General features: G+C 41.4%; 1 protein-coding gene across 3 annotated transcripts in view; it reads right to left on the minus strand.

Annotated features, from left to right (window-relative positions):
• TAF3 (TATA-box binding protein associated factor 3) overlaps window positions 1-22998 on the minus strand; it is a 177207-nt gene extending 154209 nt beyond the window's left edge. For all 3 annotated transcript variants that reach the window (XR_003204739.2, XM_025853524.2, XM_025853523.2), the window contains exons 1-2: window positions 22642-22998; window positions 17349-17591 (exon numbers count right to left, since the gene is read on the minus strand). Coding sequence is in view for 2 of the 3 variants with exons in the window: in XM_025853524.2 (XP_025709309.1) it covers window positions 17349-17591; window positions 22642-22807 (409 nt within the window). In the remaining variant the exon portion in view is untranslated. The remainder of the gene's footprint in view (window positions 1-17348; window positions 17592-22641) is intronic.
• Between the last annotated feature and the right edge of the window lie 757 nt (window positions 22999-23755).

A 23755-nucleotide genomic window follows, 5' to 3' on the forward strand; every position in this document is an offset into this window, starting at 1 on the left:
TTGCAACTATCTTCCCCACCCCTAGCATTTCATTTCTCCTTATAATGCTCTATTTTTTTCGCATAGTACCCTCCCCAATAAATACTATACAAAATGTTATACAGTTTACTTATTTTGTTATGTTTATTCCTGTCTACTCCACCCAGTGAAGTATAAACTCCATAAGGGCAAGGATTTTTGTTTGTTTTGCTCACTTGTGTATTTTCTGTGTTCATAATAGTGCTTGGCACACAGAACCAGAGATTGATAAGTATGTGCTGAATAAGTTTAATAAAGGACTATGTACTACAAAGCCAGTATTTTAAATACTATCAATTTTTAACTTAAAATTTATGTATGGTATGAATTTTGCCTCCCACATATGACTTCCCCAAATTGATGGCATGAGTTGTCCTATCAATTCCAAAATAAAATGAATGCTCTCATTCATGAGAGCAAATCAATGAACAGAGTGGTAACTGTCAAGTGTGCTTCTTAATTAAAACATAGCACAGATGTAATCTACAGGTATAGCACTGAGAACAGAAAATAACACCGAGTTTCATTGTTGTTAGCTGAGCAATTTACACAGAGGGTTCATCAGGAGATGGGAACCCATATATCAGGCAAATCCTGTCATCTGTCACTCAATGGCTCTCAACCATTTCTAATAAATACCCACTTTTTTAACATCAAAAGCTTTGAAGAACCCCAACAATACAGATGTAACTTTACTATACGTTTATTAGGGAAATACATCATAACAGAAAGCTCTGAACTAAGCTATACTAAATGAATTTGTATGTTATGAACCACAACTACCGTTATACACATTTAAAGTAGTTATGTACTATGTATGTATGTATACATTTATATGTATTTTTTACTTAGCCTACACATGATGCTTTATGCAATATAAATTTACACGTCCCTTGCAATAACCCCAAGTCTTCCCAGAAGTCTAAGATCTACAGGATGAAACCAGTGGTATAGTGTCTAAAATCTTCCTAATCAATATTTCAACCTTATAAATAAATGGGAGTATCACTTACAGAGATAGAATTTTTATTTATTTGAAAGAGTGCACACACACACACACACACACACAAGTGTGAGTGTGGGGAGGGGCAGAGGAAGAGGGAGAGAGAGAATCCCAAGCAGACTCCCAGCTGAGCATGGAGCCTGATGGGGGGTGGTTTCCAGCTTAGGACCCATGAGATCATGACCTGAGCCGAAATCAAGAGTCGGTCGCTCAACCAACTGAGCCACCCAGGCGCCCCTAGAAATAGAATTTAAGTACAAAAATTATTCAGTAATTAAAAAAAAAAAAAAAGCAACTAGTTCTTTAGAGTCAAACTGCCTGGATTCAAATCCTGGATCCCCCAGTTACTAGTGTGTGACCTTAAGTTATTTATCATCCTTACACCTCAGTTTGCTCATCTGCATTCTACAGGACATTTCTGAGGACAGAAACAGTCTGTTAAGGTCTAGGGCTATTACAAGGAGTACATGAGTCAGTGTGGGTAATGCCTAGAGAAGAGTGTGCAGCACCCAAGTTACGCCAGCCAAGTGTCACAGGTGTCTACTAAGTTTCACCCAATCCAGAATTTGGTCTCCTGTCTCTCAAGCTGTTAAAAAATCACCATGTGTTATTTCTTCTTGTGATTAAAGTTTGGAAAGACAAAGTTGAAAAACAAAGTCTCCAAGCAACCCCACTATGAAGCATTTGTTGAAACACTCAACATTCGTTAAACTATAAATATATGTTTGCTGATAGGCTCTCCCGACACAGGACATTAAATATCACTTCGGCAGGCCTGACAACTGCCCAGTACTAGCGAGAGGACATATGACAGCCACGATACAGGTATGCAAAGGTACAGCATTTATGCCATTCATTGTTATTCTTCCAAAGCATCTTCCGTCGTAACATAGAGGACAGTACTAGCTAGCCTTTCCTTCCCAACAAAGTCAGCCTGAACTAAGAAGCCACTAGTGAGTGCACTAACAGCTTCATCGGAAGCTGAACTTGAAGGAATCCTTTCAGTGAAAACCTAAGTGGTCTCCCTGTTTCATATTTCACTTGCAAGAGGATATCCGGCAGCTCTCGAGGGACAGGGGAAGGTCTGTCAGCTGATGACGGGAGGCCTGCTGAGGCGGGCTCCACACACAGCTAACACTCAACTGCAGACAAAGTCTCCGACCTACATCCCGGGCTCCTTTAAAGTTAATCTGAACACACTGTACGTGGGAGGAAATGAAAAGTGAGTTTTTCTCCTTTACCATGGCACTGGGACTTCCTGAGGGTTTCATTCCACTGCTGATTGTCCAGAACTACTATTTCCTTCTAACTATTCCCAATTGTGTCTGTCAGACATAATTAGGGTTGCACACTAAAAAGAAGTGTGAAAATGTAATAGTGCCATTAAATCTGACAAATACTTTTTTTACTTTAACCCTTAGTACATCAGGAAAAATAGCTATTAGCATTTGACATCTGGGTCCAATGGAATCTTTACATTTTTAAGCCATTTTACAAATAATTTACATAAGTAAGAATAAAAGGAGAGCAAAAACTAGTTTATCAGAAATTGTAATAAGACTATAAACACAGCACACCCTTCGAAGCATGTAAATTTTGGTGTATAAGAGCACGGAACATGAAAAAGTATAGTCACACATTCTTTTAGCAAAAAAAAATGGTTTTGGTTCTTGTTACAAAAATATGGTATCATAAGGCATTTCCTGATGAATGACCAGCTGGATAAGAAAACCATACCTGAGAAACACTGTTCAGTTGTCAATTTTAGGTTGAAAATTCATCTAGCACATTGTCATCTGAAGACCCAGAGTCTGAGATTTCTTTTATACAATCAACTACTTTCATTTCTCCTCCTCCTCCTTCGGTTTCCTCCTCTTCTTCTTCATCAACATCATCATCATCATCATCGACCAGAAATGTGGCTAGCTCTTTGTATGTATTTTTGATTTGTCTCATAATTGTAAAACATGCCAGTTTTTCTCTTTTCCAATGGAAGTGGAAAATGAACAATTCCAAATTTTCAACTATATTCAGTGAAATCTAAAAGTAGACTAAAACATGGTGTTTCCAGGCCTAATGCATTCTTGAAGTAGAATATAATACTCTTTTTCTTCATTAGAAAAATGAAGGATGACAATTTATTTCGCTACTGGATCATCTTTATCTAGGCGATTCCATCGTTTTTTTTTTTTTTAGCATAATTGGGACTGAGTGATGAGCAATGAGTCATAATAAGATAATTCTTATGATGATAAATAAGCAAAATGCTTCAAGATACAGGAAAATATAATCCGTAAGATTGCACAATGTAATTTATAAAAGAGCTCAACAGAGCCATATGGTAATGGTAGGATAGAATGAGCTTTATTCAATTTATTAAAAAATGTAAATTTTCTCTTTTCTTCTTCTGAAAACCTCTAAGAAGGAATAAATATCATGAAATGCCAATACTTTCAAAGAGTAAGAACTGCTCAAGGAAAACACACAACAAAAGTGTTATATTAAAGAAGCAGAACGCAAGGGTGCCTGGATGGCTCAGTCATTAAGCATCTGCCTTCGGCTCAGGTCATGATCCCAGGACCCTGGGATAGAGCCCTGCATCAGGCTCCCTGCTCAGTGGGGAGCCTGCTTCTCCCTCTGCCTCTGCTGCTCCCCCTACTTGTGCTCTCTCCCTCTCTGTGTCAAATAAATAAATAAAATCATAAAAAAAAAAAGCAGAACACAAATAATGTTGAATAAAAAGAGTAAAAGAAAATTGTACTAATTATTTCAACTACTAAATAATCTCTTCATAACTACAAAAGGGATGGGCACACTGAAAAAATCAGGAAAACTGCTACGTTAAACCAGGGAAAGTGCATTCATTTTTTAAAGTAAGTATCCCCAAATGGGACTTTGAAGATAATGTTTAAAAATCAAAACATGGAAGGAAAGTAGATACTAACAGATAATTTAAATTTTTTAAAAAGAAAATCTAGTTTCAGAAAAAAGAACATAAGGCTTTTGCTAAATGATAAAAGGGATTTTTCTCTGGATACAAGCTTCCTTAAGGAAAATAAATATTAAATCTATTCATTTGTAACTGCTCTAACAAAGTCGCACAGAAGCTAAATCATTAACAAAGTTGTTTTTCTTTCTAAAAGAAGCCAGTGATGGTCTAAGTTGTATGGTTTTTCTTATGACTTTGAAAAAATTTTTTGTCATTTAACTGGATATTCATTAACACTAACAGAAAAGGAAAGAGTGCCACCTACTGAACTGCAATCACTTTCGCATTAAAAAAGAAATCAATATTCTTATTTAGACTGCAGAATTTGAAGTCCCCAGCAAGAATAAAATGGGTAATTAAATATTACTGAGTATATTTAAACATTACCTTTTTGCTACTAAACTAATACTTGATAAAAATTAATTATAAGTTCAAATTAGTCTGATTACATGAATGAGAAATAATTAGCTTTAACTGTGCCCATGGTGGTATATTAGCACAGAGCAGTAACAATCAGCCAACACCATCACAGAACATCACCATGCTCACAACAAAAAAAAGAGAGGGAAATTACTGCTTCTTTCTTGCGTTAAATTAGATGCAAATAACCATTCAAATTATCTCAAATGAAATTCCTAAATATGTCTAAGGTTTAGAAAAAGTTGATTCAAAGTTCCTAAAAGTAGATCAGTAAAACTAAAGTCTATCATTAAAAAAAACAATGGAAGAGACTCACAGAAATTTAAGAGGGAACTATAGAGATCTGGCCAACACAAACTGCACATCCGCCTGTGTCACTGTCTTTCTCTCAAAGCTAATCAATCGTATAAAATTTTGAGTGATGCTATGGTCTTCAGGGTCAAAGGATCCCTGCCAGCTGGAACAACATCCCACTTCACCAGCATGCAGGGCAGTCCCCCAAGCAGGTGAGAGCTGAGCCTACTCTACGCCACGGCATTCCACACACCACCTCAGGGTTTCCAAATGTGAAAGACCTAGGGTGGACAGCATCACAAATGTGCACATTGACTGCCCTGTACGTGGGTTTTTTTTTTTCTGGATATCTTGGTATGACAACCATTATACTTGGAGCTGAGATCTTCAGGAACTTCAGGAACTGTAAATGTGGCGGGTTCTAAGAAGACCGCACTGAAGATCTACCATAGCAGATAACATTTTTCTCATTCATTTACAACAATCCAATGGAGGCTATTATTCCCATTTTATAAATGTGGCAACGAGGAGAGAGGAAAAAGTGAGTAGGCACACTCGGGAGAAAGTAAAACAATGGCTTTAAATTGTCATACTTCATTGAAATACCAAGTGACAAATTTTTGGCAGTCAAAGTCCTAACCTAGTAAACTAGAACCGAATGTTTAATCTCTTAATTAAAAAAAAAAAAAGCTGTTAGGTGTTTTCGAGCAATTCCTAAGAATTCAATGAATGTTAATTCAGTGTCCTACAATGACAAACAGGGTCACGGTTAAACATACTCACTGCACCTGCGGTCAATGAAAGGCGAGCCTTTGCATCCCCAGTATGGTACCTGGCACAGAGCGGGTACTCTAAGTTAAACTAGTAATAATAACAATAAGCACAACAACAGTAAGTAGACCTGGCCTTTGTTAAAGCAAGTGTATCCACTGCCCTTAACAAGCAACAAAGTCTGCACTGTGTCTCAGGTTCATGACAGATTACACAGTCTTGAACCCTACGGGGTTCCTTTTTTTCAAAAATAAATACATGGTCATGTTAGACCACTGCCTGAGGGATATGAGATCCATTCCAAATTTTAACTCCAGATCAGGCCAGTCTGTTTAAGAGCTGGATATTTAGATTACCCACACAGTCTCCCAAACCTTGGCTCCTCTCTATCATACTCTACAATCTATCACTGAATGTCGTCCATCCACTAGCTCTCAAGTCTGGCCCTTCCTCTGCCCCTCTTCTTCATCACAGCCAGGATCCAGGCCCCAACATCCCTGCTCTGGATGACTACGAAAAGCAGCTCTAGAAACACTCTTTTCCCACAGCCCCTTCTCTCTTGAGTTTACCCTTCTCACTGCCACCAGAATTCACTAATCTCAGCAGCTCGTCCCAGCTTCTTAAAAATCCCCAGATTTCCTCATTCCTTATAGAATACTGGGTAGATACCCCCATTATAAATTAAAATCATATGTTACTATTAGTCTCATCTGTCTTTCTCCATATAGATCGGACTCTAGGAGGGAAAAGAAGGCCCTTTCTTTTTCTTTCACCTCTGTATCTCCAGCAATAAGCAGCATGCCTGGCGTACAGGGGGCTCTCCACAACTACATGCACGACTGGCAGTGATTTTGATTCCCCTTGAGCACCACTGGCACAAGATCAGTGTATAAGCACCGTAAATGAGCAAACAACTTTATATTGCTTATCAGAAACAGGAAAGCCCTATGTAGCTAGGGCAGATAAATGAGCTAAATAAAATGCAATTACTGCAATTACTGAAAAGATCTGAATTCAGGAAAGCAAGACAGAATAAATCCTAACTTACAACAAAAGCATTAACTTTGGGGTTTTATATCGTCAGCCATGTAACATCTGTTGCCCTACGCCTGCTTGACCTCCCTCTCTTCTCACACAGACACACACACGCACGCACACAGGTTAGTGTGGGAAATTTTCCTAAAAATATAACTGGACAAAAGAGATGTTAAAATTTCTGGATATTTTTAAATTTGGGGGAAAAATATCAAAATCTTTTTTTATTGTGGTTCTGGATGCCTGCAAGGGGAAAATAGTAAGTAAAATATCAAAATACTTAATTTTTCTAAGACACTAGGTATGGTTACTTTGTTGATTTAGAAAAATAAAAACTATCCTACTGTAATATTGGAAATGTGTTCTTATTTTTACAAATCAGGAGAGATTAAAGGAAAAAAATGAGTAGGGAAGAGAATTTTGACCAAGTCCACTATAAATTATGATCTGTCACATCTGTGCATGATGGTACTTTTATTCTTTATCTTGAAATGTATACATCTCTACTTTAGGGTTAATTTTGTTGGTTTGAATGCAAAGCCAGAGATACCCGATTTTTTTTTTAAGATTTTATTTATTTATTTGAGAGAGAGAATGTGTATGTGAGCAGGGGGGAGGGGCAGAGGGAGAAGCAGACTCCCCACTGAGCAGGGAGCCTAATGCAGAGGACTCGATCCCAGGACCCTGAGATCGTGACGTGAGCAGAAGGCAGATGCTTAACTGCCCCGAGATACCCAGTTTTTTAAAAACCTGTAATTCTTATGCTGTACATAAAAACTATTTCTAAGGACGACAATAATAAGGAGGAAAAGTAACATGAGTAAAAGATTCAAATAAGATGTTATCAAAACATGCTTTTTTTTTTTCCCACGTAACCAGATTTGAGAGGTCAATGTGAAAGGAAAAGAAAAAAACTTGAAGGGTCACAGGATAAACCTTTTTCTGTTTTATGTCTACATTCTGAGAATAAACCAGGGTAACAGAGGACAGCAGGCGAAGACTGAGGCCTCTAGGACTCGACTGTCTCCTCTGCCACTCAACGGCTGTGTGACTTCAGGCAGGTTACTTTTTGAGACAGCTTCCCCAACATTCTGAAGGAATTTCCCGAAAGACAGCAGTAACTTTGTCCATGTCTTGAATTTACCTCTCGGGCAGCCTCAGAGCACTTTAGTTTTGTGCAATAAAAGGTGAAATGCAGAATGAGTACAGGCTTGAAAGAGGGAGCAAGACCAGTGTAGGTTCTTGAGAAAAACAAAATCAATAATTAAAAAAATACATTGTGTGAGGTAGAGATACATATTACAGGGGTACCCAGAGGAGCATGGCGAGGCAGCAGAGCTCCAAATCAGCCTGAGCAAAGATATGGAGGCCCACAGTTCCTTTTGGGAAACAAAAGCAAGTTTGTGATTCTGGAGATTAAAGCCTGAAGCAATGAGGGGCAGAAAACTAGTAGGTAATGGAGGCAGAAGTCCGGTTTTAGACAACCGTTACGTTCTCACTGAGCTATCTGGGATTGAAACGTCACAGGCAAGTCACCACATATCAGCCCTTGATATCCTTCAGAGGCAACCTTTTGGCTCCGATGCTGCAGAACTAGAAAAACAAACAACACGATGCATCCAGGAAACAACCCTGGATACACAAAATAAACTTGGCCAGGACCCTTGCACTCTAGCCCTGCAAGGTAACAAAGGGAAAGTATCTGAGTGTCAAGGGCAAGGCAACGACATATCCATGGAGGGATTAGGAGTGAGGTTAGACTTTGGAGGCCAGAAGAAATTCTGCAAGCCTGTCCATTGAGAAAACTGGTTTGATGATGGTACCTCTCCACTTAGGAATGGCATACCCAAGCAGAGCACATTCCAATAACCACAGAAAGGCCAAAAGTGAGCAGGGAGGGACATCTTATCCATCTACCTTCAATTCCAGTTCCTTGTGTAGGACTCAACACATAGTGGGCACCCATAATGACAGCACCGAGTGTCATCGACTAAATCCTGATCCAGTTCTGCTCCCAGTTCACAATGTAATTCAAGGTGCATTAACACACCCTTTTTCTGGAACTTCCATTTCTCCTCTGTAAAGTGGGAATGAGACTAGCATCTGCCTTTAGGGGTTGTTTCAAGATGAAATGAGATAATGCTTATGAACACACCATGTGATATCTAAGATAAATTATCTGAAGGTGGCTTTTATAGTGCTATTTTCAAATAAACACAAATACTACTATTTTAGTATCTGGAAAGCAGTACAAAATTCCTCGTTAACGTTCTTCTATTCATTTAGTAAGTAATCTAAATTGTAAGAAGAAGCATCTTTTCTCTACAGGACTAAAGCTATTTTCATTTTGAAAGAAAAAAATGCAATTGCTCCCCAGATATTATTGGTTTTTCTTGGGGGAAAAAAAAAAGGTTGCTTACCTTAACTGTGAGCAGTGGGAAGCTAATAAAGTGTTTTACACCGTGGAATATACTTACTTTTTGTTAAACAGTTTGTTGTGGAAGGTAAGGATAGTTCAAACAAGAGATAAAGGTTTACACCAAGGAATGATGGAATAGTATTTTAGAAATTTTTAGGAAATAAAATTAGCAGAATTATTTTTGGGGAATGAAGGAATAGAATGAGGGAAGGGGTCAAAGACACGTTTCTAGCTTGAGGAACTGGGGATTCGATGGTGCCACCAACTGAGATAAATGATACAGATGTATTCATGGTGAAATACTGTGTGTAGCCTTTGGCACAGCAATGTGAGGCACCTGTGGGAAATGTGGAAATGGCCAACTGCCAACTGGATAGAGAGTCTGAAAGGTGTGGTATGGAGAAGCAGTTTGGGGAGTCATCATAAACGGTTCCTGAAACCATGAAAGAAGATTAGATCACACAATGAAACTATAGAAAGAGAGAAAAGCAATAGGTCAAGAATAAGATTTTAGGAGCACCCACATTTTAGAGGTAGAAGAGCCATGGAAGATGGGGCCATGAAAGACACAGAGAATGAATTAATAATAGAGGGAGCACTAAAGAGTGTTTTGTCTCTGAAGAAAAGTAGTTTCAAGAAGTGCCCAACAGTGATAAATTCAGCAAAAAGGTTCAATGAAGGGAATCCTGGGAAGAAGAGTGGCAGGTGTGGCAATGTACTTTCAGGATCTTCCCAAACTGCTACATAAAAATACAGCAACATAACGAGGTGACAGGGTTTACCCAGCAACACCAAAACACAAGGGGTGAGGGCCAACCACCAAGAGCCACAAAAGCCAAGTATTACCTATCTGTGCAGGGGCAAACGGTGAGAAGCCATGGAGAGACTGGCCCAAGAGAGCAGAACCTCAGAAAGCCAGGACGTATTCCTTGAAAGTCTGGCAGACCAACGTGCGAAGAGTGGCCCAGAAGCTGCAACAGGTGTGACTTCTTCCAGGACAGGGACAGGAAGAGGGCGGGGGGTGGGGGGGCACAGGAAGCGAGGCAGGATCTAAGGAAGCTCAGGAGTCCAGCCCCTGAGCTTTCACACCCGACCCTCCCCTGCTCTGCCTAGGACAGAGCCCGCTGTGAAGATACTTGTTCAGACCACATCATGACTGAGCAGAAGAGAAAACCGGCATCAGGGAAAGAGAAGATCCAAATAAAAGCGGTGCAAGAAAATAGAAAATCTCAGAGAGCAAGCTGCTTTTTCTGCACGTGACAGTGAACAACAGGAGAGGGAGCACTGTGAGCTTCCTTCTAGACGCTCAGAAGAACTACATTCATACACACACAACTTCTGGAAGAAAAGAGACTAAACACCAAAACAATATCCCTACAGGCAACCAAAGTCATGAGAAACACATACTCAAAAAACAGATGAAAACGCTACTGTACTATTGTGAAATGGTCTAAAAGATACGAAAGAACACAGAAGTCAAGAGAGTAGCCAGATGACCTGACGATGTGTATACGGTGCGATCACAGACAACTGGGGTGAGTAAAAGGATAGCAAAAGGAAAAAGGAAGTTAGCCTGGTTCAGTAATCACGAAGGACGGTATCAGTATTACCACTGTATGCGTCACCTCGGGTGCAGAGAAAGGGTGACTCTGGAATGTTCTAATTCTATCTTCCTGTTTATGCCTGGGAACCAGAATTCTCAGTCGTGGACAAAGAATCTACTGATATAACAGTAAAAAATCCTACAGGCCTGAGTTTGAATTGGAAATGTCTGCATGAACTCATGAGGTACCCTGCCCCTTATCTATCGATCCACATACATGCATATATATATTCTCAAGTATAAGTATTACTTACTGCCTAGAAACAATGGCCAGTTGTGACAAGTACCCCCAGTGCCCAGATTATGGACATAAAATGCCATTTCCCAGGAAGCCTGGGCTGCTTGGAAAAGGATTCCAAGTGTGGGCCAAGAACACACAAGATAAGCCTACAACATTTTGATACACCAGGCTGCAAAGACGTCATCAAAGACTACTAGCGTCATGTTAAAAGGACTCAGAGGCCAGACTGAAGAGGCTGCCACTGGCCAAGGATGGGACAATCTGAGTTGCAGTAAGGGTAAATGCTGTAATGAAAGAAACCTATCAAATATGTTTAAATCAATGAGTTCATAAACATATTAAAAAAATAACTAGTCACGGGGTGCCTGGGTGGCTCAGTCAGTTAAGCGTCTGCCTTTGACTCAGGTCGTGATCCCGGGGTCCTGGGATTGAGCCCCGCATTCATCGGGCTCCCTGCTTCTCCCTCTCCCACTCCCCCTGCTTGTGTTCCCTCTCTCGCTGTGTCTCTCTCTGTCAAATAAATAAATCTTTAAAAAAATAAATAACTAGTCACCTACGGATGATAAGGAACCAATTCACTATCTTGAAAACTGGGTGTATAAAATGAAAGAGCATTTTACTGTCAAGCATTTACCTTCCTTTCTCTGTCTGAACTCTGCCACTAAGTAACTAAATAGTGAATGAGTGAAAGGCTTACCTGATAAAATTATTCTAACGAAAGAATGAAATAAAAACCTTGCAACTCCGAGGGATTAATCCATTTACACAGTAAGTATCAACACTGCTAACATCAAAAAAGTGAACACTAGACATTATCAGTCTCCTGACGAAGGAACACAACAGTACATATCTCTCGCCAAAGGTATTGGACCAGAGTCTGATTAAGCCTCAGATTCTCGCTGCCAATGTGCAAAAACACACTGAACTGCAGTATGAGCACACAATCAGCAAAATCCACTGTGGGAAATCGTTCCAGTCAAATGACCCAGATTCCCCAACAAATAAATAAATGGTAAGGAAAAGACGGGGATTGGGCTGATGTGCAGGGACCTGTACAGGAAAAGAGACTTAGAAGACACATCATATTTAAGGGGGAGGGGTTAAGCTAAAGGGTCTAGGGATACACGTTTGACTGACAGGACTGAAGGCAAGCAAGAAGTAATCCCTATGAGGTCAGGCTGGGGTTACTTTGGGGGGACTACGGACAAGGGGCTGTGAGTACGGTGGCTGGGCACAGTGGGTTGGGAGGAGCTTCTGGGGTAGCTGGTGAAGTTTTATGTCTTGAACTGGCACGTTGTTTAAGAGGTATTTGCCTCACAGTAATTCACGAAGCTACACCTCCCCCAAAGGAAGAGCAGTTAGGGTAAAAATTCCATTTAGGTCAGCCAGTTAGGTAGGAATTGGTGGTCTCAGTGAGCGCTGTTTCAAGAAAGGGAGGGGGGTAGAAGTCAGACTGCACAGCTTGAGAAACTAAGGCAGGCTTCGGAGTGGACACAGAGTCCTGACTCGGGAGTCACAGTGTGTCACGTGAGAAGATCTAGAAGGACTCACACCTGCTGAACAAGGTTACTCTTGGGAAATGGGAGCATAAGGAAAGTGCGTAGGACCTTTCATTTTATACTTCGTATACTTGGACGACAGTTTATTTTTCAACGATTACGCTATTTTTGTTATTTTAAACTTGTAAATGTTTATTTTTTAAAAGGGCTTCATTAAAAGAATAGGAACCCTGGGGGGCGAAGAGACAAATCAAAAGAGCCCCAAATAATTTCTGCAGAAGAGTTTAATTTACGGAGACACTCCACCTTCAGGGAGGGGCGTCTCCGACTCCAGGTGTGGTCTGTGCACGGCGACTTCTTTCCAAAGAGGACAACATGGGAAGCGGGGAGAGAGTAACTTCAAGGGGACACAACCCACAGACACTACCTAGGCCAGGTGATCCAGGTCAACATCAACAGTGGTAAACCGTGTTCACGGTGTGCGCCCCGACACAACATGAGGACTGTGGAGCTTTCCCTCTGGGGTCCCCCTCCCCAACACTAGTAACCCCCATCTGATCCAATTCCAGGAGAGGGGCATTCTATAACTAAAACTACCAAGGTCATCGAAAACAAGGAAAGTCTGAGAAAGTCACAGCCCACAAGAGCCAAGAAGACATGACAATAAAATAATCAGCATCCTGGGTGGGATCCTGGAACCTAAAAAGGACGTCAGGTAAACACTAAAGATAATGGATTTTAGTTAATAATGGTTCACTGATTACAATGAATGTAGCATACTAATGTAAGATTAATAACAGGGGAAACTGGGTACAGCATATAAGGGAACTCTGTATTTACCTTCTCAAGTTGTAGGTAAAGCTAAAACTATTTTAAAGAATAAAGTTTATTTAGAAATTTAAAAAAAAAAAAAAAGAAACCCAAAACATCACAGTATCTCTACCAAGTGCAAGTTAAGGTGGGTACGTTTCTTATAGGAAGTAAAGCCAAGCAAATGGCTTCTGTTTCTCTTGTTCTCACACAGATAGCTTGGACCAATCAAGAGACCACCTAGAAGACTCTCACAGACCAGCGATCCAGTGACCACCCTCAGAACCCAACCATGACTCTGGCATAATACGCTATTTGCAGACATTCTTCAGCACAACAAAACAAGGAGCAAAAAATATGTTACTCATGTGAATGTGAAAATATGTATGGCAAGCTGAGGAGAGAATGTTCTTGGAGAAAACACACCGGGTACCAGCCATCAGAACTGGAACAGTCTATGCAAAATGTGCATTTATAAGACATTTTCAGAGAGGTCTCATTTCTAAACATACAACTGGATACACAGGCAAATATTCCTTCCGTGTCATCTCCTGCGTCACCCCCGTGCCGCGGAGAGTCACACCACACCGCTCCTCAGTCAAGCATCTACTACAGCCCAGCTATTAGGTGTGCATCCCTCAGCCCCTAAGTCTATGATCACCACCGTTCCGGATTTATTCTCCTTGTAGAATTACCTCACAAATGTATATGCTATTTCAACTGAAAAGGAAACTCCTTGAGAGTGAGGACGGTGAAATGGGAAGAGAACGAACGTTCACTGTTCTGTGTCTTATGTGGGAAGCGCTGTCCAATTCTATACAAATGTCTCACAAAACCCTCTCACCTAAGCCTCCCAGACACCCATGTGGTAGGTATCACTACACCTCTTAGAGATGATGCATATGAAGTTCAGAAAGGCAAAGCAAGTTGGTCAGACGATAAACTCAACAACCCGTTGAGTCATGCCCGAGTGGCTCCTCGGGGCCCATGTTGCCTCTATGACCGCCTGTTCCTACACCCTCAGCACAGCGCTCACAGTGCTGCAAGCAGACAAGACGTTCCCACGCTTTCCTGACACTAGCCAAGCTGAAGGATCGAGAAGTGGGTAGTCTCATGACCATACTTTGCTAATTATATTTTCTGACCAAAGTCTAGCCCTGTCTGTGGCTCTTAAGGAAATAAAAGGAAAATAAAGAAGTTGGTGAACAAGCCTATCACAGGTGTGCACACCTGTACCACGCTCTGCACCACTAACCAGACTACTAGGAACTTTCTAACATGCTGTACCCGTGGGGGAAAAAAAAGATTTCAGATTATAAATGACTTGTTAAATTGACTTGGGAGACTATATTAAAAAATGGTAACCACAGGACTGCTTTTGATATCCTTTTCCCTGAACAGGGGAAAGAGGACTGGTAAGCATCCTACTGTACTGCCTATCGCTTACTGCATCCTTAGGAACCATACGCATACCTTATGAATCAGCAATATTTCTGCTCCTGAGAGAATCTATAACTGTTAGCTGAAAAAAGGAGTGTTCAAGGCTTATGTTATTTTCCTTTCAAAATGTTTGTAATTTATATTGCCTAAAACTTCAAATGAAATAAGATTCTACTTCAAATAATTCAGAAGAGAGACTCAAAAATTTACTGTAGCAATTTCAGACTGAAGTCAGTATTAAAATCCCTAAATTGCATTTCAGACTCCTTTACTGATATCTTAGTTACATTTCTGTGGCAGTATTTACAAATGCTAAGCATGAATTTCCTTGTGTATCATTTGCATGCTATAAAAATAAAACGAGAGGGACTAAGTGGTTAAGTGTTGATGATTACCAAAGCCCTGAGCTTAGTTTTCAGTAGTGAGCTTGGCAGGGCTTATTAGATTATTAAAAATGATTCAATAAACTCTCTACGTGAATAAATGCAGGTTATGCGTGGACCAATGATGAGCTTGTGCGCGAATCAAGGGTTAAGATTAATCAAATGTCCACCTGAGTCCAGATTTTTTAAAAGGCCAGAAAAAAAAATTAAGCAATTTATTAAATAGGAGGTAGAAGAGAAGACAGATATGTAAACCACAAAACAGACTGAGAAAGCTCCAAAAGGCACAGAGAAAATGGACTATAAATGTTATAAATGGAGAAGATAGTAGTTTTGGTTCAAAAACATGCCAACTGATAATGCACAGAAGTCCTGGTTGGTGAAACTTACTGCTAATTCACTGATATCAAACTCATCATCACCCATCATCCAGAGACTCGCTGACGCGCCGGTTATTTACACTAGCGTGGCTCCCTCAGCTTCCTCCTGTATAACACCTTAAGGTCTCTCCCAGCACTGGACTACCACTTAGGCTTTCTTAGCACAATTCCAGATTTTGTATTTCTTGTCCTTTTAAGTGGCCTTTCAGCTAAAAATTTCAGAGCCACTCAAAGATTACTCTTAAAGCATAAGAGATCGTATCATGGGCTAACTTAGCACTGCTTTCAGGGTCTGATGTCTAGGATGCTTAATAAATCATACTGAGTGACAACAGCAAAGAAGAAAATTCCAGGCCTACTTGATATTCGTGACCTGTCTAGAACAGAAAATGGGATTCTCTGCAATCCAGCTACTGACCAGGCCTCTGCCCAAGAAACCCTCCTTTGATAATGTTGATACTGAAATGCACTGGTTATATTTTTAAAGTAAACAAATATGCGTCTAGAAAGTTGTAACAAATACAAGTTTCTAAGGTCAAAGATGCTGACATTTACAGAGCTAGACCTTACATGGGGGCTATAAAGGGTAAGGTTTCCTGATAATACAGGCAACAGACACAAAAAAAGTCAATGGTGAGGAGGAGACAGAATTTTAAGCAGGTCCTACGGGAAGCTGGGGTGACTGAGGTACATCTGTAGATGTCCAAGTCCTACTGTTAGTAATACAGCAGTCGTCCCGGCAAGGAGGGGAAACAAGGAACTTCTGTAGACAAGCCCTTACAAATAGCATCTCACTCAGTTCAAGAGCATTTACCAAAGGCACACTCTGCGTGAAGCACTTGGTGATACTACTTCCTGCTTCAGTCAGTATGAAATCCCCAAGACCCTGCAGTAGAGAAGTGCCGAGATGACAAGCAAAGTCAACTTCCCAAGCCACTCAACTCAGAAAACTAGGATACCTACCTATCTAAATTTCCATATGTATATAGCTACCAACGAGCACAGGTACGGTGCTGCGTCCTCAACCCATTAATGACAGCACCAGCACTCTGTGGGAGGGCCTCCTGCACCCAAGATCCAAATTGTCTAAGGAAGATACACCAACCCACGATAAGTCTCTACCACGTAGGGCCAGTTTTCCAAATGGGGCAACACTGACACACAGATTGTACAACGATTCCAAGTCGAAAGCTAGTCCATGAAACAAATGGGGAGCACTCCAAGATGCTATTAAAGTGGAACAGGAGATTATAAGAAATGAATGACAAGAAACTGGAACCTTGAAGCATTGCTGGTGGAAGGTAAAATGGTACAAATATAAAGGTAAAGAGGAAATGAATTGCAACTTTGCCATTTTTACAAGGAAAAACATTGTGTAGGTGCATGAGAGATCACAAATTACTATGTATCTCTTAAGAGCCTTAGTGAACTTAAATGATCAACACGTACAATCATGCAGGGAGGAAGGACCTCTGCAGTGATTGATGACTGTGCCTGATTAGCTATTATTTTTTAATCAAAAATTCTGTATGGCCAAACAATAAATATTTCTACTCATCACTAAAAAGTGGAGATAAATTTGCATAGCACAAGTGAATATTTACTCACTCTGTTCCCAGTATCATCCGACTCACATTTACAATAAGTAGGAGAGGAAAAGAACGACCCAGGTTTTTCCTTTATGTTGCAAAGATTTTCTAATTTATTTAACATCCCGTTCCCATATAATACATCTCTTGAAAGCCTTCTCTCCGTGGTCACATTCTGTTCTCCCCTACCGAAAATTCCGAAAGGAAACAGATGCCTCATCAGACATAACCTTGACTGTGCCATGGCTCTGCCTAGCAATACCAACGCAAGTGTGTTGGCTTAAGGGTTAGACTAATTTGTAAACATTAAAACACCTTGATTGCATTTCTAGAATTTATACATTGGCATAGCATTTTATACAATTCACTTAGGAAAACTAAGAAGATTATAAACGCATTAAAATTAAAATAGTTACAAATGTATGAGTAAGAAACAAACAAAAAACTCACAAACCTTCTTGTGAAGACACAATGGGTGGCATGTAATCAGGAATGTATTCTTTTCTTTCCTCTGCATCTTTACTTCCAGGTTGAGGAAACTGGAGGACATTGTTCTTACTAACAGGAAATGAAGGAATTTGATGTGGGAAAGTCACAGGTTCAATATTGTGAATATAGTCTTCTAGTTCATGAAGGCTAACCCCCATAAGCTGGAAAGCTTCACCAACATCATCCAAAATTGGGTCTGTTCGGCCATCTGAAACAAAGTCAAAAGCCAAGCAAATTACTTTAAGAAAATTCCATGAATACTTTTTAAAATATTAAGAAGTATTGGGTTCATAGGTAGCTCAGAATCAAATATACTATACATACTTAAGACTGAGTTATTGGAAAGAATGTAACAGATTTTAAATGAAAGAGCATACTGTTTAAATATCAGAAAGCTGATTCCTGAAGTCAGTTTGAAATACGATCTGACAACCAGACAATTCACACTAACAATCAGCTAGTACCGAATAAATTTCAGAAGTAGTTTACAGACGAACAGTGACGGCCCAAACGTAAATGCCAAGTTGTTTTTTTTTTTTAAAGATTTATTTATGTATTTATTTGACAGAGAGAGACACAGCAAGAGAGGGAACACAAGCAGGGGGAGTGGGAGAGGGAGAAGCAGGCTTCCCGCCGAGCAGGGAGCCCGATGTGGGGCTCGATCCCAGGACCCTAGGACCATGACCTGAGCCGAAGGCAGACGCTTAACGAATGAGCCACCCAGGCGCCCCAATGCCCAGTAAATATTACTACTACTGTTTTTTATCAAACGACTAGAATGCTGTGCTTAGTAAATGGCCATTCCATTTGCACCACTGTTCAATGATACATCTCTGGAACCTAAAACTGTGGCTGGCATACAGCTGGCTCTCAATAAATATTTTTTGAATGAACTCTAGCATTTCCTCCCCGCCATCCCAGATTTCACTCTGTCTGGTTTCGGTTGCCCGCAGTCAACGTGGTGAAGCAGCAGACTTATCATCAGAGGGTCAGCAGTAGCCTAACCCTATGTCACAATGCCTACGTCATTCACCTCAGTTCATCTCATCATGCAGGAATTTTGTCATTTCACATCATCACAAGGGTGAGTGCAGCACATTAAGATATTTTGAGAGAGAGAAAAAGTGATTATTCACATAACTTTTATTACAATATGCTGTTATAACTGTTCTGTTTATTATTCACTATTGTTGTTACTCTTTTAATGTGCCTAATTTATAAATTAAACTTCATCACAGCTTTGTATGTACAGGAGAAAACACACAGAATATCTGGGGTTCGGTACTATTCGTGGTTTTAGGCATCCACTGGGGGGGAGGTCTTGGAATGTATCTCCCGCAGATGAGGGGAGACAACTGTATGGCACTGAATCAATTTTTTAAATCCCAGAAAACTTACAGAAAACACTTAGATCAGAAAGATAATCTATGTGCAAATTTTAAATGTCATTAGAAGAAACCATACAAAATGGATAGAGATAGAAAGATACAAAGTTAAGGCAAGATTCTCTTTACAAAAGTGGTATTTTTTGTTTTGTTTTGTTTTTTTTAACTGAAATCACTTCACTTCAAACTCAGTATGTCTGAAATTAAATCGTGCTGTAAAGTGAAAATAACCCAAAGTTTATAAAAATTAGACACATGCTTGCTCACGCCCACATAAAAAAGTTCTGGAAGGATATACATCCAACTGTTAACAGTTTAAGGGGCTGAAAGCTGCAGTGCAGAGGGAGGGAAGCAGGAGACTCTCACTTGTAACTTCAAACACTTCTGCAGTCTCTCAATTTTGCTACAAGTAGGGGTTACTTCCATGATGTATAAAATAGCAGGGATAAATAATTCATTCTTCCTCTTAATGATGTAGATATGCATTTCAACTCTTCTATTCCTAGGAAAAGCAGTAGTATTCTCTCAGTCCAGAATAAATGATCATCTTGAATTCCTCCATATGCTTTGCAATTTCAACGCAAGCCCCTCTGGTTCTCCCCTCTTCCTGTCCATTTCTGGCCACAGATTTCAGAACGTTTTCTTTCCCTCTCTTCCTACCATCACTCTCCTAGGTCAGTTTCCAGGTATCCTCACTTGAGTCTCTCTTGCACTCAGCGGGAGCACAATTTTCTTAAGATATCACTTTCATCGTACTGCTTCCCTCCTTAGAAACATGCAGTGTTTCTGACCATGCTTTCATTTCCTCTACGTCCCCCCCAAATCTGATTTCACATGTTCCTGTAACACCTTCCTAATGCACTGGCCACATATGTCAACTTGGCCACCTCACTGGTACTTTCATTACACTCAGTCCTACTTGGGTATCATAGGTGATGCTTTTCCCCAGCCCGGCGCCCACTCCCACCTCTATGTAGGCAGGCTTCACAGCTCAACTCAAATCTCATCTTTCCTGTGCAGTCATCCTGCCCCAGCCCACAGTCATCTTCCTTTACCTTCTTCCTTTTGCATTTCCTGCCTATATCATGCAATTATTAAGTTACAAGTACTAGTCCTAAAGAGTCATTCTGAAATATTTAGCACCTACTTTCGGTGCGCGCACACATATTTTTTAATACATAATAAGACACACCGAGAAATATCTGCCCTGAATGCTTTCACAAATCATTACCTTAGGGAAATTTAAAAATGCATCATTTGGCGAATTAATAGCAACTTCTGATACTTGCTTTAACTTGAGAACAATTTTTTTAAAAGGAGCAAACATCATCAGTTTATTCTGTTGACAGTCTGCACCTTTGTCCCCAACTTGTGGGCAGGGGCTGTGCCTTAGGACGTTGATATCTCTCTCCAACACAGTGCTCAGTTCTTTTTTTCTTAGATTTTATTTATTTATTTATTTAGAGCATGAGCAGGGGGAAGGGCAGAGAGAGAGAGAGAGACTCTCAAGTGGACTCTCATTGAGTGCACTGAGTGCACAGCCCAACACTGGGCTTGACTTCATGACCCTGAGATCATGACCTGAGCAAAAATCAAGAGTCGGCCACTTAACCAACTGGGCCGCCCAGGGGCCCCAGTGCTCAGTTCTCAGTGGTGCTCAGTGAATGTTGTCAAGAAGACAAAGAGGATTTAAAGAAGGAGAAGACTGCACAGTGGTAACCTGAGATCAAAATCTGAGTTTAAAACTAGGATAGTATAAAAAAAAGAACCTAAAAAGTCTGTAACTAATAAGTATACCAGGAATCAGCATTTTTAGTAAGTCACAAAACTATGATGGAGAATAATGAACCTGATAATCACATTCTCACTAAAAGCAAGAAAACTGGCTGCCAAAACGGGGTAATTAGAAAAGGGATTAACATTAACACATAACAATGATTACTTGGTGACTTTGGAATACCTGCTTACTTGCAGTGCCAGCACATATTCTGGTTCTGTGTATAAGGCAGGAAAGGTAACTATGTATTCAGGGGATATTTTCATTACCTAAAAATACAGAACATCTGTCCTTATTTAGGGAACTTGGTAGCAAAAGTATAATCTGGACTGTGCATAACCGCAACAGTATACTCAAGGACCATGAAGAGGGAGAGGGAAGGAAAAGAAGCGAAAGCGGAGAGAACAGTGTGCTGGTGGTGTACTTTCAAGATAACAATGAATGAGAGCTACTTTGCAGGGCCATATTTAGACTAGAAGGATCAGTGAAATCAAGCATTCCAAAAATACTACATTTTGGAACTCAAAAAGTCAGGTGACCAAACAGCTATTACGGTAGTAGGTTATCAGTTCATTCATTTATTCAGCAAATATCTCCTGGGTGCCTAGTAAAAGGACAGCACTGTACTAGGTTACAGAATACAAATATAATAAATTTGTCGTCTGGGGAGAAGAAAAGTAAAGGGTGAGAAACAGACACAGATGATGACAAAACAAGGTGTTACATACAGGAATATGTGCAGGATTATGAGAACAGATGACATATGAGTTTCCCCAATCAAGTGATAAGTGAATTTCAAAACAGAAGTAGTACCACCGGTGCACCAGGGGGTGAGGGATACTCTAGGAAACCCCATGTGTATAGGAGTGGATAGTTTAAAATGTTCTGCATAAGGCAGGTAGTTTAGCATGGCTGCAACAGGAACAGCAGGAGGTAAGAAAAAGCTCACGAAGAAAATATGCTGTTGAAGAGTTGAGATTTTCAGCCTGTAAGCAATGGTGTACAAATTAAAATATTTTTAAGAATGACACGATCAAATGTGTGTTATGGACAGATTACTTTGGCAGCACTGTCGAAGCAGGAATGGAATTCGGGGCTCAAGAAGTAAAGTGTACCTGTGGGTCTCAATTTTCCAGTCTGGGAACCACTTTAAGGAAGCAAAGTATCTTATGAAACGCTTGACCCGGCTGTCCAGCTTACCCACCTTAAGAGTAACGACCTGAAATTCCAGGGAATGGCCGTTCCCCCTATACATACACATATACACACACATACTTACTTCACATCCGTGGGATGCTGTGTGGTTTCTATTAAGTATTCCGAATCATTAAATGCCATCAGCTAGAGAAACTACTGGACACTCACTTAAAAACCGTAAGTACTGCAGCCCAGACTACCTGCGGACCCTTGTAAATTGCCTATGTTCCCTCTACTACACTTTGATAACCACTGACACAAAAATATCGAGGAGGAAATCAGTGAGTAACGGGGATGTAAGTGAAAGTTAATCTAAGTGAAACTGACAAAGTGGGCCTTGGGAAAGAGTAAACAGAGATACCTCTATGAAATGAACAGATACAGAAAGAAGAGGCAGTGTCCCCAACGGAGCAGAGCTGTCAACGAGTATGTGTTGTTATGAGCTGAAGAATGGCTAGCCTTGTAAGAAACGGCCGGTAGACGGAGCGCCTGTGACAACTAGTTGTAGTAGTTTGCAGGCAAGGGAGGAAAAGGACCAAAGTAAAAGAGGCTGCAAGGCATTCTGGAGGTGGTTCTACACGCAGCAAAAATGAGATGATGAGAAAGACCGATGCATATTTCCGATCAGAGAAGACGTGAGAGGGTGTGGAGCTGAGAGCGGAGACAGGGGTCCCGGCTGGAGGCGGGAAGTTAGTGGATGAGGAAGAGGCACCAAAGGGATGACTGGAGTTTCCAGGGGCAGTGGAACCCGAGGGACGTCAGAGGCCGAGAAAATGCCCGATCTCGGGGTAGGGGTGGAGGACGAACACCTTGGAGACGCTGAGACAGAGAAGGGAAGACCGGAGGTGTCACTCGTGACTGGCCAGAGGCAGCCCTCCCGCACCCAGCCCGGTACTCACACAGCTCAGAGTACCGATGGCAGCCCCGTCCCAACTGCTGCAGATAGCGCTGCAGCACGTCCGTGAGGAGGTGGCAGGCGCTGAGTTGCACCGAGTCCCAGCCCAGCGCCTGGCAGATCTGCGCCACCGAGACCCTCAACAACGACCTGGAGTAACTCTCGCACATCCCGCTCCGTGGACTCCACCGCAGCCCTTGCTGCCACTCTCTCCACCCCCACCGCCTAACCTTAGCAGAGCCCTCGATTCATCCTCTAGGGCCCCCGCGGCGGGGAAATCGTCCCCCCGACCCCTGGCGACCACCTCAAAGCGCCAGCAGCACGGAGCGCGCCAGCCTGAGAGCCGCCATTTTGGACTCGCTCCGCCTCCCGCTGGACCGTCGCCGGGGCGAGGCAGCACTAGCCGAATGCTGATCGCGTCAATGAGGAAGCTCCGCCCTGTTGGAGCAGAGCGATGGTGTCGGAAGCGACTCTTGGGCCTGGAAGGATGCAGGAAACGGCTGTGCTGAGCGCAGGTGGAGGATGCGCCCGAGGAGGCAGGTGCTCGGGGCCTTGGGTGGGCTCCCTTGGAGGGAAAGGGAGAGGGGACCGTCAGTGGTTTAGGGGCAAAAGCGGGAGTCAGGATATGAAATTGAAATGCGGGTGTTAGAAGTGGGAACCTGAGAGGCTGTGAGTGCAGGGGCGGGATTTGGAGCGTGGGAACTTAAGTGCCCCCAAACGCGGGTCTGATCTGATCTTGCCTATGCTGCTGCTTACCATGTATAGCTTAAATCAAACCCAAGCTGCTCAGAGCTTAGAATCAGGCGAGTGAGACACTGGCCTCGGTGCAAAATTTATGGGAGCACAAGAAAACTGAAGATCAATCATATTTTAATACAGTATTAAAAAAAATCTAAACCACTTCCCCCAAATTTCTGCGTCACTTGCCTCATTCTGATCCCAGCCCTGGGTTCAATAAAACTCAGTTGCCTACAGAGGGCAAGTAAGTACCTTAAATCGATGAAGCAGGCTGAGAGAATGGGGAACTGTTGTCTACTCCAGACTCTTCTCCCAGCCCCCAGTCAAGTGTCGCCAGATCTCTCCAGATGACCGGAACTCTGGACTTTGTGATAAATATC

This window comes from Callorhinus ursinus, unplaced genomic scaffold (genome assembly GCF_003265705.2).
Source record: "Callorhinus ursinus isolate GAN/ISIS: 27379988/994484 unplaced genomic scaffold, GSC_fseal_2.0 scaffold36, whole genome shotgun sequence".
NCBI lineage: Eukaryota > Metazoa > Chordata > Mammalia > Carnivora > Otariidae > Callorhinus > Callorhinus ursinus.